The following is a 12104-nucleotide window of genomic DNA, read 5'->3' as shown; positions in this document are numbered from 1 at the left end:
TTAATTAATTAATTTTAGCTGCGTTGGGTCTTCGTTGCTGCACGTGGGCTTTCTCTACTTGTGCTGAGCGGGGGCTACTCTTCCTTGCGGTGCGTGGGCTTCTTACTGCTGTGGCTTCTCTTGTTGCGGAGCACAGGCTCTAGGCGGCGCGGGCTTCAGTAGTTGTGGCACGTGGGCTTAGTTACTCCGCGGCACGTGAGATCTTCCCAGACCAGGGTTTAAACCCGAGTCCCCTGCCTCGTCAGGCGGATTCTTAACCACTGCGCCACCAAGGAAGTCTGAAACATGATCTTCTGAAATGGTGAATGTAAGGCCAACTGGCCCGAGGCAGGGGAACACAATCAGATTCACAGGTTGCATCAGACCGAAACTCGCCGGACCACCCAGTTCCAGAAACTGACCTGGGGACTTTGCACCCGGCCCAGCCTTCCCCGCCTTTCGAGGGGCGGGACTAACGGTTCCCCAGGATACCCGAAAAGACCACCAAATAAGGAATACCCTGCGCCCTCCCAGATTCACCACACCCCTTTCCCTTCTTCCCCTATAAAATCTTGCCCAACCCTCGCCCGGGTGCGACTTCTCTGGCCCCTTTCTCTCGGACCACTGAACCTCGCCCGGGAGCGCTCCTTTCGGGGTGCCGTTTGTTAAGATCCGACCTTACAGTGAATGCCCTTTGTAAAGATTTGAACTCATACAAGGAAAATTCTTCCCTGGAGTTTCATTTTAGTAGACTTCCTGGAAAATTTAGTGTATGCTATAACTGCACATAATATTACATGTTTACATATATAACAGAGTTAGGGTTCTTGGCGCAGATAATTATAAACAGGTTTTTCCTCTTACATAAATGACCAGTGGGACATTAGAAATCTGTGCAGGACACGGAACAGTTCTGTTATGTGGGACTGTCCTGAACATTGAACGATGTCTAGCATCTCTGGCCCCTGTCTACTAAGGACCAGAAGAGCCCCTATCAATGTGAAAACAAAAATGCCCCTACATATTTCCAAGTTCAAATTTCCAGGGACAGTAGAGCTCGCTTGAAACCTCTGGTGTATGTGAAAGCCTAGCCACCTAAGCTTTGCTTAACTGGCCTTCTCCTCTTTCCGAACCCCCCCTCCCGTCCCCCCCCACCCCCACAAGGATCTGGGCTTTCACACTCTCACTTCTCATCCCACCCTTTAGGACTCTCTCTGCAAGTGTTTGTTTGTTTGTTGCTAGAAGACTAGAACTGAGGTGATGAATGAGGTACATTTCTATCTTATTTCTGCAAATAGGCTCAGAGAAGTAAAGTAACTTGCTCATAGCCACACAGCCAATTTGAAGTGGCTAAACCAGAATTAAAAGCTAGTCAGTCTGACTCTAAAGCCTGTGATTTTTCCCTCTTTTCTAATCCCTTCTCACTTTCTCCTACCTCCCAGTCTTGGGGAAACAAGTCTTAGGAAACTGAAGTATTTCACTTACTGGGTAAAATTTTTAGAAGTGTCCACCATTTCCAAGGGTCAGGAGGTGAGCTGGAGGGATCTGGAATAGATTCAGACCATACAGCTGTTAACTACCATTTTCATAAATCAGGTGAAATTCCCAGAAGGAAACCCTGCTGTTTGCCCTACCTTGTCCTAGAAAGGGAAGTTCCATTTGGCCAGGTCCAGGGTGTTGGGCCATCTCCCAGACATTTTCATTTCTGGGTAGCATTTGCTTTAGTGTAAATGCGGACCTTCTCAAACCCTAGTGGCAGAAGAGGGCGAAATCAACCCCTTATCCTGGAACCTAGGGATGAGCTGCAAGCAACTACCATTTCATTGAAAATTCAGGTCTTTAAGGAAGTGCTGCTGGAATTCCCTGGCAGTCCGATGGTCAGGATTCATTTGGTGCTTTCACTGCCACAGCCTGGGTTCAATCCCTGGTCAGGGAAATGAGATCACTTAAGCCACTTGGCATGGCCAAAAAAAAAAACAACTGTAAATTTTGCACACCATCCCTAATATTTGGGGGACATTCCAATAGAAAATAAATTTAAAATAAACTTCATCTCAGTGTAGAAATTGACATATAAGGGCATACTTTTCAAACATAAATGTTTCTAAGATTCACCCACATATTCCAAGTTCCTTACCTAGACCTACTGAAGCAGAAGCCGGGACCATGCATTTTCAACTACTCCCCCATTCCTCACTCCACACCCCCTGGCCACTGGGTGACTGATCTTTTTTTTTTTTTTTTTTTCTTTTCTTTTTTTTGACCGCACGGCTTACAGGATCTTAGTTTCCAGACCAAGGATCGAACCTGTGCACCCTGCTGTGGAAGCACAGAGTCCTAACCACCGGAGGGCCAGGGAATTCTGGTGGCTGATCTATTTAGTTCATTGAGCTTACCTGGGAAAACAATGCTCTGTTTATCCTCTGGCTTTAAATGGCACCCCTCCTGTACCGCGGGGTCTGCAGAGGCCAGTTTGAGAAGCAGAATCTCTATCTGTATTAGAACTGGATTCAAACCCTGCTTCCATCTTCACCCTTTCTACAACTTGGGCAAGTAACTGAATCTCTTGTTGCCTTAGTTTCCTTATCTGCATCATAGCTGTTTTGTGGGGTTGTTGTGGGGTTCATTTGGCTAATACATATGCATGTACTGAGAATGCTGAGTGCCTAGCATGTAGTTAGTGCTCATTAAATGTTAGACATTATTTTTACTGTTGTTAGTATTTTTGTGTACCAGGCTCTCTTCTGGGGAACACGCATGCAGACAGACCTCTAAGGTGGGCCCCATGATCCCCACCTCCTGGTGTTCACATCTTTGTGTAATCCTCTCCCCTCCCCTTGAGTATGAGAGAGACCTGTGACTTGCTTCTAGCCAACAGAAAACAGCAGAAGTGTGAGACTTCCCTGGTGGTCCAGTGGTTAAGAATCTGCCTGCTAACGCAGGGGACATGGGTTCAATCCCTGGTCAGGGTACTAAGATCCCACATGCCATGGGGCAACTAAGCCTGTGCACCACTACTACTGAGCCCACATGGTCTGGTGCCTGAGCACTACAACTAGAGAGCCTGTGTGCCACAACTAGAGAGAAGCCCACACTCCACAACAAGAGATCCTGGGTGCCGCAACTAAGACCCGATGCAGCCAAAAATAAATAAATAGTTTAAAAAAAAAAAAAAGGGAAGGAAAACAGCAGAGGTGATTGATACAAGTGACTACATGTGTGATTATATTAGCCAAGACTTTAATATCCTCGCTTTCCCTTACCTGCTTTGAGGAAACAAGCAGCCGTGTTGGGAAGGTCCACATGGCAAGGAGCTGAGGGTGGCAGACAGCCATCAGCCAGCGAACAACTGAGGCCCCAGTCTGAGGTCCCACAAGGAGCTGAGTGCTGCCAACAGCCCCGTGAGCTTGGAAGCAGATCCTTCCTCAGTCCAGCCTCCAATGAGACTGCAGCCCTAGCCATTCATTTTGTGATAATGTTCCACACAGTGATAGAAAACTGATACACCACCCCTCTCTTTGCAAACTATTGGTTCCTACAATTCTCCCCTCACTCTCCTGAATCATCAATATCTCCCTTTCTATTCCATCAACTCATAAGCATACTCCAGTGTCTCCCATCTTAAAAACACGCTTTTTGGCTGTGCTCCAAGGCATGCAGGACGTTGGTTCCCCCACCAGGGATCGAACCCCGGGCTCCTGGCAGTGGAAGCATGGAGTCTCAACCACTGGACCACCAGGGAATTCCCAACTCACCACTCTTTTTTTTTTTTGATGGTACGCGGGCCTCTCACTGCTGCGGCCTCTCCTGTTGCGGAGCACAGGCTCCGGACGCGCAGGCTCAGCGGCCATGGCTCACGGGCCCAGCCGCTCCGCGGCATGTGGGATCTTCCCGGACCGGGGCACGAACCCGTGTCCCCTGCATCGGCAGGCGGACTCTCAACCACTGCGCCACCAGGGAAGCCCCCAACTCACCACTCTTAATGAGGTCCCCCATGACCTACATGTTGCCCAATCCCAAGGTCACTTCTGTCTCCTCATCTTACTTGCCCTCTCTGTGGCATTTGACACAGCCAGCCACTTCCTCTTTCTTGAAATCCACTCTCTTCTACTTTCTTGACCTCATCCTCTCAGACTTCCTTCTCTCTCAATGTCCATTTCTTCCCAGTCTCCTCTGCAGCCTCCCTCTTTTCAGCTCAGCGCCTGGATGTTGCCATGCCCCTGGCTTCACTTTCCTCATGTGTAATTGTACGGTTTCTCTCTTGAAGGTTGTTGTGAGAATTGCCTGAGATAACATATGTGTGACTTAAAAAAAATTCCTCCCTTTCGTTTGTGAATTACAAGTATGCGCTCTTCCCTCGCTCTGATGAGAAAATGAGGCACCCTTTCCCCCAGACACTTGTTAGGTGGCTCCGGTGCCCAAGGAACAGACTTTGGGGAAGATGACTGTTTCCCACGAAGGTGAAATAAATACGACAGCAATGTGGATCTCTGGAAACCCAGATCTAAGAAAAGTCTCACTGCCCCTGCTGGGCCTTAGAAATTGCTACACCTTTCAGGAGGAGGCAGTTCACGGGGCTAAGGGTCTAGGAATACAGAGGCCATGGCACTGAGCTCAACCAGGGGCAGTGGGGGTGAAACCGTGCACCTCAGATTGGGATTCGAACCCACACAGCCAGGACTCAAACCCGACCAAAAGCCTTGGTATTCCAACTGAGGCCATACACCTGCTTTCAGGACTTAATGAAGCGCAGGTTCTTGATGTCTCACTGCAGAAAGAATTCAGTGAGAGACAAAGTGATAGGTAAAAAGTGGATTTATTTAGAGAGAAACACACTCCACAGAGTGTAGGCCATCTCAGAAGGCAAGAGTGGCCCCAGGGTATGGGGTTGTCAGTTTTCATAAGGGTGGGTAATTTCTTAGGCTAATGAGTGGGAGGAGTATTCCAGCTATTTCGGGAAGGGGCGGAGATTTCCAGGAATTGGGCCACCGCCCACTTTTTGATCCCTGTGGTTGGGCTTGGAACTGTCATGGCGCCTGTAGGTATGTCATTTAGCTTGCTGACGTGTTACAGTGAGGTATACTGAGGCTCAAGGTCTAGTGGAAGTCGACTTGTCCACCATCTTGGACCCATTTGGTTCTAATCAGTTTATGTCATGTCCTCGGGCTGTGTCATTCTTTCAGAGGTTGTGCCCTGCCCCCTTCCCTCCTGTTTCAGGGGTGGGTCAGGGACGCCTTCCTGAGGAATCATCCTCTAGACCGAGAGCTGAAAGGTGTCTGGGAGTTTGGCCAAGGGAAGAGCAATGTGAAGCTTCCAGGGTGCGCAAGAGCTCGAACTTCTGCAAATAGAGTCAGACTGGAGTGTCAAGTGCACAGCACAAGGTGACAGCCAAGGTGCTTCTGAACCTGAAGGGAGCCTTAGGAGCCAGATTAAGGACCTGGGACTGTCTCCTGCAAGAGAGACAAAGGGAGCCCCGAAGAGCTGCAACTGGGGAGGGCACAAGCAGGGGGAGATCAGCCACTGCTGGGCTCCCTCAGGCCCTTCCCTCTCAGACATCAGCTGGGAGCTTGGAGCTGACTCTGGTCTGGCTCCAGCACTAAGTTTTGAGTAGCTGAAAGTCACTTCGCCTCGATAGCCCTCTGCTACCAAAAGAAGTCAGATGTGGACCGGATGATCTTTAGGACCTGCTCTCCCCACTCTCCATGCCCAAACTAACCCTCTACCCACTTTTGGGGCTTCCACAACTCCCTTAAAAACTCTCTTCCCTGTTTCCTGTCCCACAGCTGGTAACATCTTGGAGGAAAATTCCTTTTACTCATCTCTCTCCACTAGACTGGGAGCTCCGAATAGGCAGCACTATGCCTAGTGTATCTGTTCATGCTGCTTCTTGCTAGGCCTTGAACACAGTGGTTAATACTTGGTGGAACAAAAGAACGGTCCCAACCCTGTGCGCTGTTTGCATGTTTGTGTTTGATCCCCATGACTGCCTGAGGCAGTACCAGTGCAGGGAATTTTAGCTGCCATTTTGCTGATGAGAAGAGGGGCTTCGAAGAGCTGGTGGAGCTGTGAACTCAAGCTCTGAAGCCAACTCTCTGGGTTCAAGTCCAGCTCTTTCACTTAGCAGCTGTTTGGCAAGCCACTTAATCTCCCTAAACCTGTATTTTCTCAATTATAAGTCGGGGATAATAACATCTACTTCACAGGATTGCTACAAAGATTAAAGGGAGATGGCATATAACATGTATAATAAGCATGCAATAAATGCTAGTTATTTTTATTCTCAGGCCGGCATCCTTTCTCCTCCCCAAACGTTACCAAGTCCAAGCTCGCCCTGCTCGCCGCACGACAGGCCAATAGATCGGGAGACGAGGTGTTGAGGCAAGGAATACGACTTTATTCACAAAGCCGTCAGACTGAGAAGATGGTGGACTAGGGTCCCCCAAAAAACATCTTATCGGGGTCTGGATGCCAGTTTCTTTTATAGAACAGAGACGGGGAGGAGGTGAGGAAGTAAAGTAAAAATACCATTTATCTTGCAAAATAGGAGGGGATGTGTTAATCTCTTCTTTTGTGCAGCCACTCACAGATGGACAAGGTCAGAATGTCTCTCTGTGAGCTGAACAAAGGCACTTTAGTTTAACAGGCAGAGGGGCAGGCTTCCCTGTGGCAGGATGCTCACAGCTATAGACAGTGATTATAATAACAAAAGCAACGAAAAGCAAAGGTTAAAGTAAAAGAAACAGATCCAACAGGGAGTCAGAACTGGCTCTTCCTGCTACACAAACAGCAGCTCCAAGACGTAAGAAGATTACTTCAAGGCTGCGGCTGGGGCCACCCCTCCTCAGACCCGGCTGGTGCAAGGATGCGTTGTCAGCGCGGGACTAGCGCCAGGATGCCTGCACAGCCAGCGCGACCCATGAGCCTCACGTGAATAAGCGAGCGCGCAGGCGCCCCCAACCGGCGCCCATTGGCCGGCACCCCGCCGCCCTGGAGCTGAGGGAGGGACGGAGGGAGGGACCCTCAGGGCTCCCCCGACCCACCCCACCCCCCCGACCCCCCCGACCGCGGGCTGCTCAGCCCGGTCGGTTGGGTCGCGCGTCTGTCAGAGCCTGAGGACGGGACGCCGGCTTCGCCCTCGCCATGGCGCCCTGGCTGCAGCTGCTGTTGCTTTTGGGGCTGCTCCCGGGCGCCGCTCCGGCCCCCAACGAGCCCCGAGCGGCCGGCGCGCAGGCCTGGGAGCTGGAGTCCCCGGAGCTGCTGGAGCCCGCCCGCTTCGCCCTAGAGATGTACAACCGCGGCCGGGCTGCCAGGACGCGGGCCGCGCTGAGGGTCGTGCGCGGTCGCGTCCGCCGGGTGAGGACGCGCTGGGGGCGGCGGCGGCGGCGGCGGTGGGTGGGGGCCCGGTGCGGGGTGAGCGGGACTCTCGTCCGAGGGCTGGGAGCTTTGGGGTAGACTTGGGGCGGGGGCGTTGTACGCCTGACTTGGGATGGGGGCGTTGGACCTCTACGGATTGGGAAGGGGAACGGCACGGTGGGGCTGTGAGCCCCACGAAGGCCGGACTGAGGAGGGAGTGGCTGTGCCCGCCTCACGGCGCCCCCCTCCACCCCCCATCCAGGCGGGCCGGGGGTCGCTGTACTCCCTGAAGGCGACCCTGGTGGAGCCGCCTTGCAACGACCCCACGGTGTGCCAGCTCCGTGTGTCCAAGAAAACCCTGGTGAGTGATGGGGTTCCTGCGATACCCTGCCCCCAGACTGAGTCTGGCAGTAGTTGGGATGATCGGTCAAGTCCAGAGGGAGGGATCTGAGGCCGCAGCTACCCCACCGTGAGTCACTCCCCAGGCCTGGAAGGCCAGAGACCAAGAAGCTGTAAAAGGGAGGGTGTCTGGGTGCTTACTCCCGTACTGTGCCTCGCTCTCCCCTATGGGGATGGTTGCCTTGGAGGTGGTCCTCACTTGGGGACCCTCCGGCTCCATCTTGCCAAGGCCTTGCTCCTGTCCCAGCCCCCCAACGGTCTTCCTCCTCTTCCTCCAGCTATGCAGCTTTGAAGTCCTGGATGAGCTGGGGAAACACATGCTGCTGAGGCAGGACTGTGGCCCAGTGGATAGCAAGATTACAGGTGCTGGGATAGCCCAGGGATGCTGGGATAGCTCAGGTCAGACTTCCCTCAGGGGTCAGTCCTGATTCTTCTCTGTTCCAACTCTCTCCTCCAGATGACAAAAATGAGACTTTCAGTTCATTCCTTCCACTGTTGAACAAGGATCCCCTGCCCCAGGTGAGGAGCCTGTTTGTCTGGGGAACTGGCTGCTGCCTTATATTCCCTCTCTTCCCCTCACCCTGGCCTGGGGCTCCCGGGTCCTTCTGAGAAGGATGCCTTGTAAAGACCCCTCTGCCTTTCCAGGACTTTTCTGTGAAGATGGTTTCAATCTTCAAGGACTTTGTCACCACCTATAACCGGACATATGAAACGACGGAGGGTGAGGACCTAGCCTTGGCTGTACCTGTCCCGATCAGATCAGGACCTTCCCCCCAACTTGGCACCTTGGTGTGGGAGAGGGGAAGGGCACAAGGGGCAGTGCATCCTTTCAAGGGCCCCTAAATCCCCAACTTCTTGCTCAGCCTCCCAGGACTTGGCAGCCATCTCAGATACCTGGCCCCTTCTCCCATCTGATTTTCCTAGTCAGAAACCATAGGTCTCCATCATCCTGGGTAGAGTGGGATGGGGCAAAGGCCAGATTTTCTCTGCTGGAGGACCCCTGGCATGGTGGCCTTTTCCCACAACCTCCTGTGTCAGGATGTCCTCTGGAGCCCATTTCGGTTCTGCCTTCATACCTGGGAAGTCATCACCCCGGTTTGGCCCCATTGTCACTTGCAGGTCTGGCCCCCTACCCTCACTCACCCCAGGGTTCTGCCCTTCTTGAAATAAGCTTCAGGCCTGATCCAGAGCTTACCATTCCCCGGGGAAACCTCTGCCTCTTATCCCCAAGCACCTCTCCTTTTATGATCTGCCTGGGGCCCAAGCCTCTCTTCTACTCGTTCCTCAGAAGCCAGGTGGCGCATGTCCGTCTTTGCCAATAACATGGTGCGAGCGCAGAAGATCCAGGCCCTGGACCGTGGCACAGCTCGGTATGGGGTCACCAAGTTCAGTGACCTTACAGGTAGGGTCAGAGCCGTCATGGTACCTGGAAGAGACAGGGCCTGCTCCCAAGGCCCCTGGTCAGGACTGGCTTAGAATACTCTTTTCCCATCCCCTGCCCACAGAGGAGGAGTTCCGCACCATCTACCTGAATCCCCTCCTAAAAGAGGAGCCTGGCAAGAGGATGCGCCTAGCCCAGTCCATCCCTGACCTTCCTCCACCTGAGTGGGACTGGAGGAGTAAGGGGGCTGTCACCAAAGTCAAGGACCAGGTTGGACCCCCAAGAAGTGAGGGTGGGACATGAGGACTGCACTGGCGTTTGGAAGGGACCCAGCCCTGACTCTCCCTGTCTCTTGCAGGGCATGTGCGGCTCCTGCTGGGCCTTCTCAGTCACAGGCAACGTGGAGGGCCAGTGGTTCCTAAAACGGGGGTCCCTGCTCTCCCTCTCTGAGCAGGGTGAGCATCCCACTCTGCCCACCCTGTCCCCAGCCCAGCCCCTCCGGAGGGCTCCTCGGGACCAGGCTTCTGTCTCCTAGAGCTCTTGGACTGTGACAAGGTGGACAAGGCCTGCCTGGGTGGCTTGCCCTCCAACGCCTACTCAGCCATAAGGACTCTGGGTATGCATTCATGGGCTTCAGGAGGGGCAGCAGGAGCCCCAGCTCCCTCCACAGGAAGTCACTTTGGGAGGGGAGAGGCATGAGCGTGGCAGTCACCTGAACTGGGTTCGAGTCTTATTGCTGACCCTTACCGGCTGAAGACCTTGGGCAGGTCAGCTCTTTCAGAGCCTCAGTTGTCTCACCTGGGAAATGGGGCTCCTCATGCCCACTTTGTAGGATCGTCTTAAGTGTCAAGTGAGGAAATACATGTAAAGTTCCTGGTGCACAGCAGGGGGTCTCGGTATTTTCAGTATTCTCGGTATTGCTTGGCGGTCTGTATTTCTATAATGCTGCTAAACCAGGGAGCAGCACACCTCACCCCTGAGAGGGAGGCATTGTCCTAAATTGGCAATTCAGTTGAGCAGTGGGTCGCAGTGGCAGGAAAATAAGGGCTGAGGGATTGAGGTGGCTGTACCAAGATTGGTGAGGGAGTCTGGCAGGGGTCTGGGCCAGATTGGGAGCAAACTGTCAGGGCCGGATAAGCAAGCCAAGGTCAGGAGTCCCAGGAATGCTGGGATGAGTGAGGAGTCAGAAGCTGGGAGCTGGATTCCATCTCTGCCACATTTCTCACTGGGGGCTCCCCCATCCCTCTGGGCCTCAGTTGTGTCACCTCTAGAATGAGGCCTCCCTCAGAGAGGATGGCCTATAGCTGGGGGTGGATAGAGAACATGAGGCCTTGTGGAGGAGGGGCTTAGCACAGCCCCTGGCTGGGAGCAGATGAGTGTTATGAACTGGGGCCCACGTTTTCTCTAACCCCCAATCTGCCCCCCGCCATTCCCCAGGAGGGCTGGAGACAGAGGACGACTACAGCTACCACGGCCACTTGCAGGCCTGCAGCTTCTCTGCAGACAAGGCCAAGGTCTACATCAATGACTCAGTGGAGCTGAGCCAGAATGAGCTGAGTGAGTGAGGGAGGGGTGCGGGGGTGAGGACAGGCCAGGTGGGGCTGGGGCCTGGGTGCCCCTGACACTGCCCCTCCTCTGTCTTAGAGCTGGCGGCCTGGCTGGCCAAGAAGGGCCCCATCTCCGTTGCCATCAATGCCTTTGGCATGCAGGTAGGACCCCAGCCTCACTGCTGCTCCGGTTCTTGCTGACTCTTCCCCCACTTCTCAGAGCTGGCCCCCTACTCGTCTTCTCCCCCTCAGTTCTACCGCCATGGGATCTCCCACCCACTGCGGCCCCTCTGCAGCCCCTGGCTCATCGACCACGCCGTGCTGCTCGTGGGCTACGGCAACCGTGAGTTCCGCTGACCCTGCTCTGCCCATCCATCCACCCCAGGTCACAGGCAGAGGCTGGACCACAGCATCTCAGGACCTCTGGAGGGGGCATCAGGGGAACACCAAGGAACCTTGTCCTAAACTCTGCCTCGGTCTATGGGCCAGGCAGGATCATCCATCCTCTCTATGAATGGGAAAGCCAAGGCGCTGGGAGGTTGAGGTGTTATGAATGGATACCCTGCTAGAGGCGGGTGGGGGGTGTCCTCCCCAAACCCCAGAGCCGTACCAGGTCTCCAGGAGCGTGGTAGGTGGGCCTGTCTTGCTTTCTGCTCTTTTCCTAGTACCTGTCACACAGTAGGCCCACAGCAGATGTTTGAAGAGTGCAAAGTGCTTGAGGCCCTGACTCCCTGCTCTCTGCACTGCTCCTCAGGCTCTGCCACTCCCTTCTGGGCCATCAAGAACAGCTGGGGCACTGACTGGGGCGAGGAGGTGAGTCTCGCCCGCTTGGCCCCAGCCCTCCAGCCCCCATCCTGCCCCGGTGCCCTCACCAACCCACCCTGTCTCCCAGGGTTACTACTACTTGCACCGTGGCTCCGGGGCCTGTGGTGTGAACATCATGGCCAGCTCAGCAGTGGTGGACTGAGGCATACCAGCTCCGGGCCTGGTGCTGACCAGAGCAGCCCCTTCCCCTGCCTGACCTGCATGACCAGGCCCCTCCCCAGGAGGCACAGCTGGCTGAGGGACGGGCACCAGGTACCTCAGGGTGAGCAAAGGCCACTGGGCTAGGGGCACAGCCCCTACTCCCACCCTGAAGTTCCCCAACTGCACCTTTGTTGAATTGTGGTAGCTAGGAGGATCTTGGGGTGAAGGATGATGTCTTGGCAGCCAAAGCTGGGGCAAGAACCCTGGGCTCGGGTAAGGAGCAGGGGGAAGAAAATATTCTGGTCTTAAAGCCAGCTTTGTCCTCTGTAGGCTCAGGCTTCCTGCCCCGGCTTTCCTCTGATGCTATAAATTTTCTGGTCCCCCCTGGATCTGGGGACAGTGTTGCCTTCCATGTCTAGAGAAACTGTTGTAACCAACCTTTTCTAACACAATAAAGAGGTGTCCTAGAGCCCAGTGTG

At 54.0% G+C, this 12104-nt stretch overlaps 1 protein-coding gene across 1 annotated transcript; it reads left to right on the top strand.

Annotated features, from left to right (window-relative positions):
• The first annotated feature begins 7012 nt into the window (after nt 1-7012).
• CTSF (cathepsin F) lies at nt 7013-12094 on the top strand. The gene is given in 14 exon segments (XM_033861161.2): nt 7013-7332; nt 7595-7693; nt 8010-8105; nt 8107-8250; nt 8377-8452; nt 9020-9133; nt 9237-9382; nt 9471-9567; nt 9648-9728; nt 10550-10669; nt 10757-10821; nt 10912-11002; nt 11414-11472; nt 11552-12094. Coding segments are annotated over 14 exon segments (1476 nt in total). The 5' UTR covers nt 7013-7119; the 3' UTR covers nt 11627-12094.
• Nucleotides 12095-12104: the final 10 nt, after the last annotated feature.

Source organism: Tursiops truncatus, chromosome 8 (assembly GCF_011762595.2).
Source record: "Tursiops truncatus isolate mTurTru1 chromosome 8, mTurTru1.mat.Y, whole genome shotgun sequence".
Taxonomy (NCBI): domain Eukaryota; kingdom Metazoa; phylum Chordata; class Mammalia; order Artiodactyla; family Delphinidae; genus Tursiops; species Tursiops truncatus.
The sequence above is the reverse complement of the archived record's forward strand: the minus strand, read 5'-3'. Positions and strand labels throughout refer to the sequence as shown.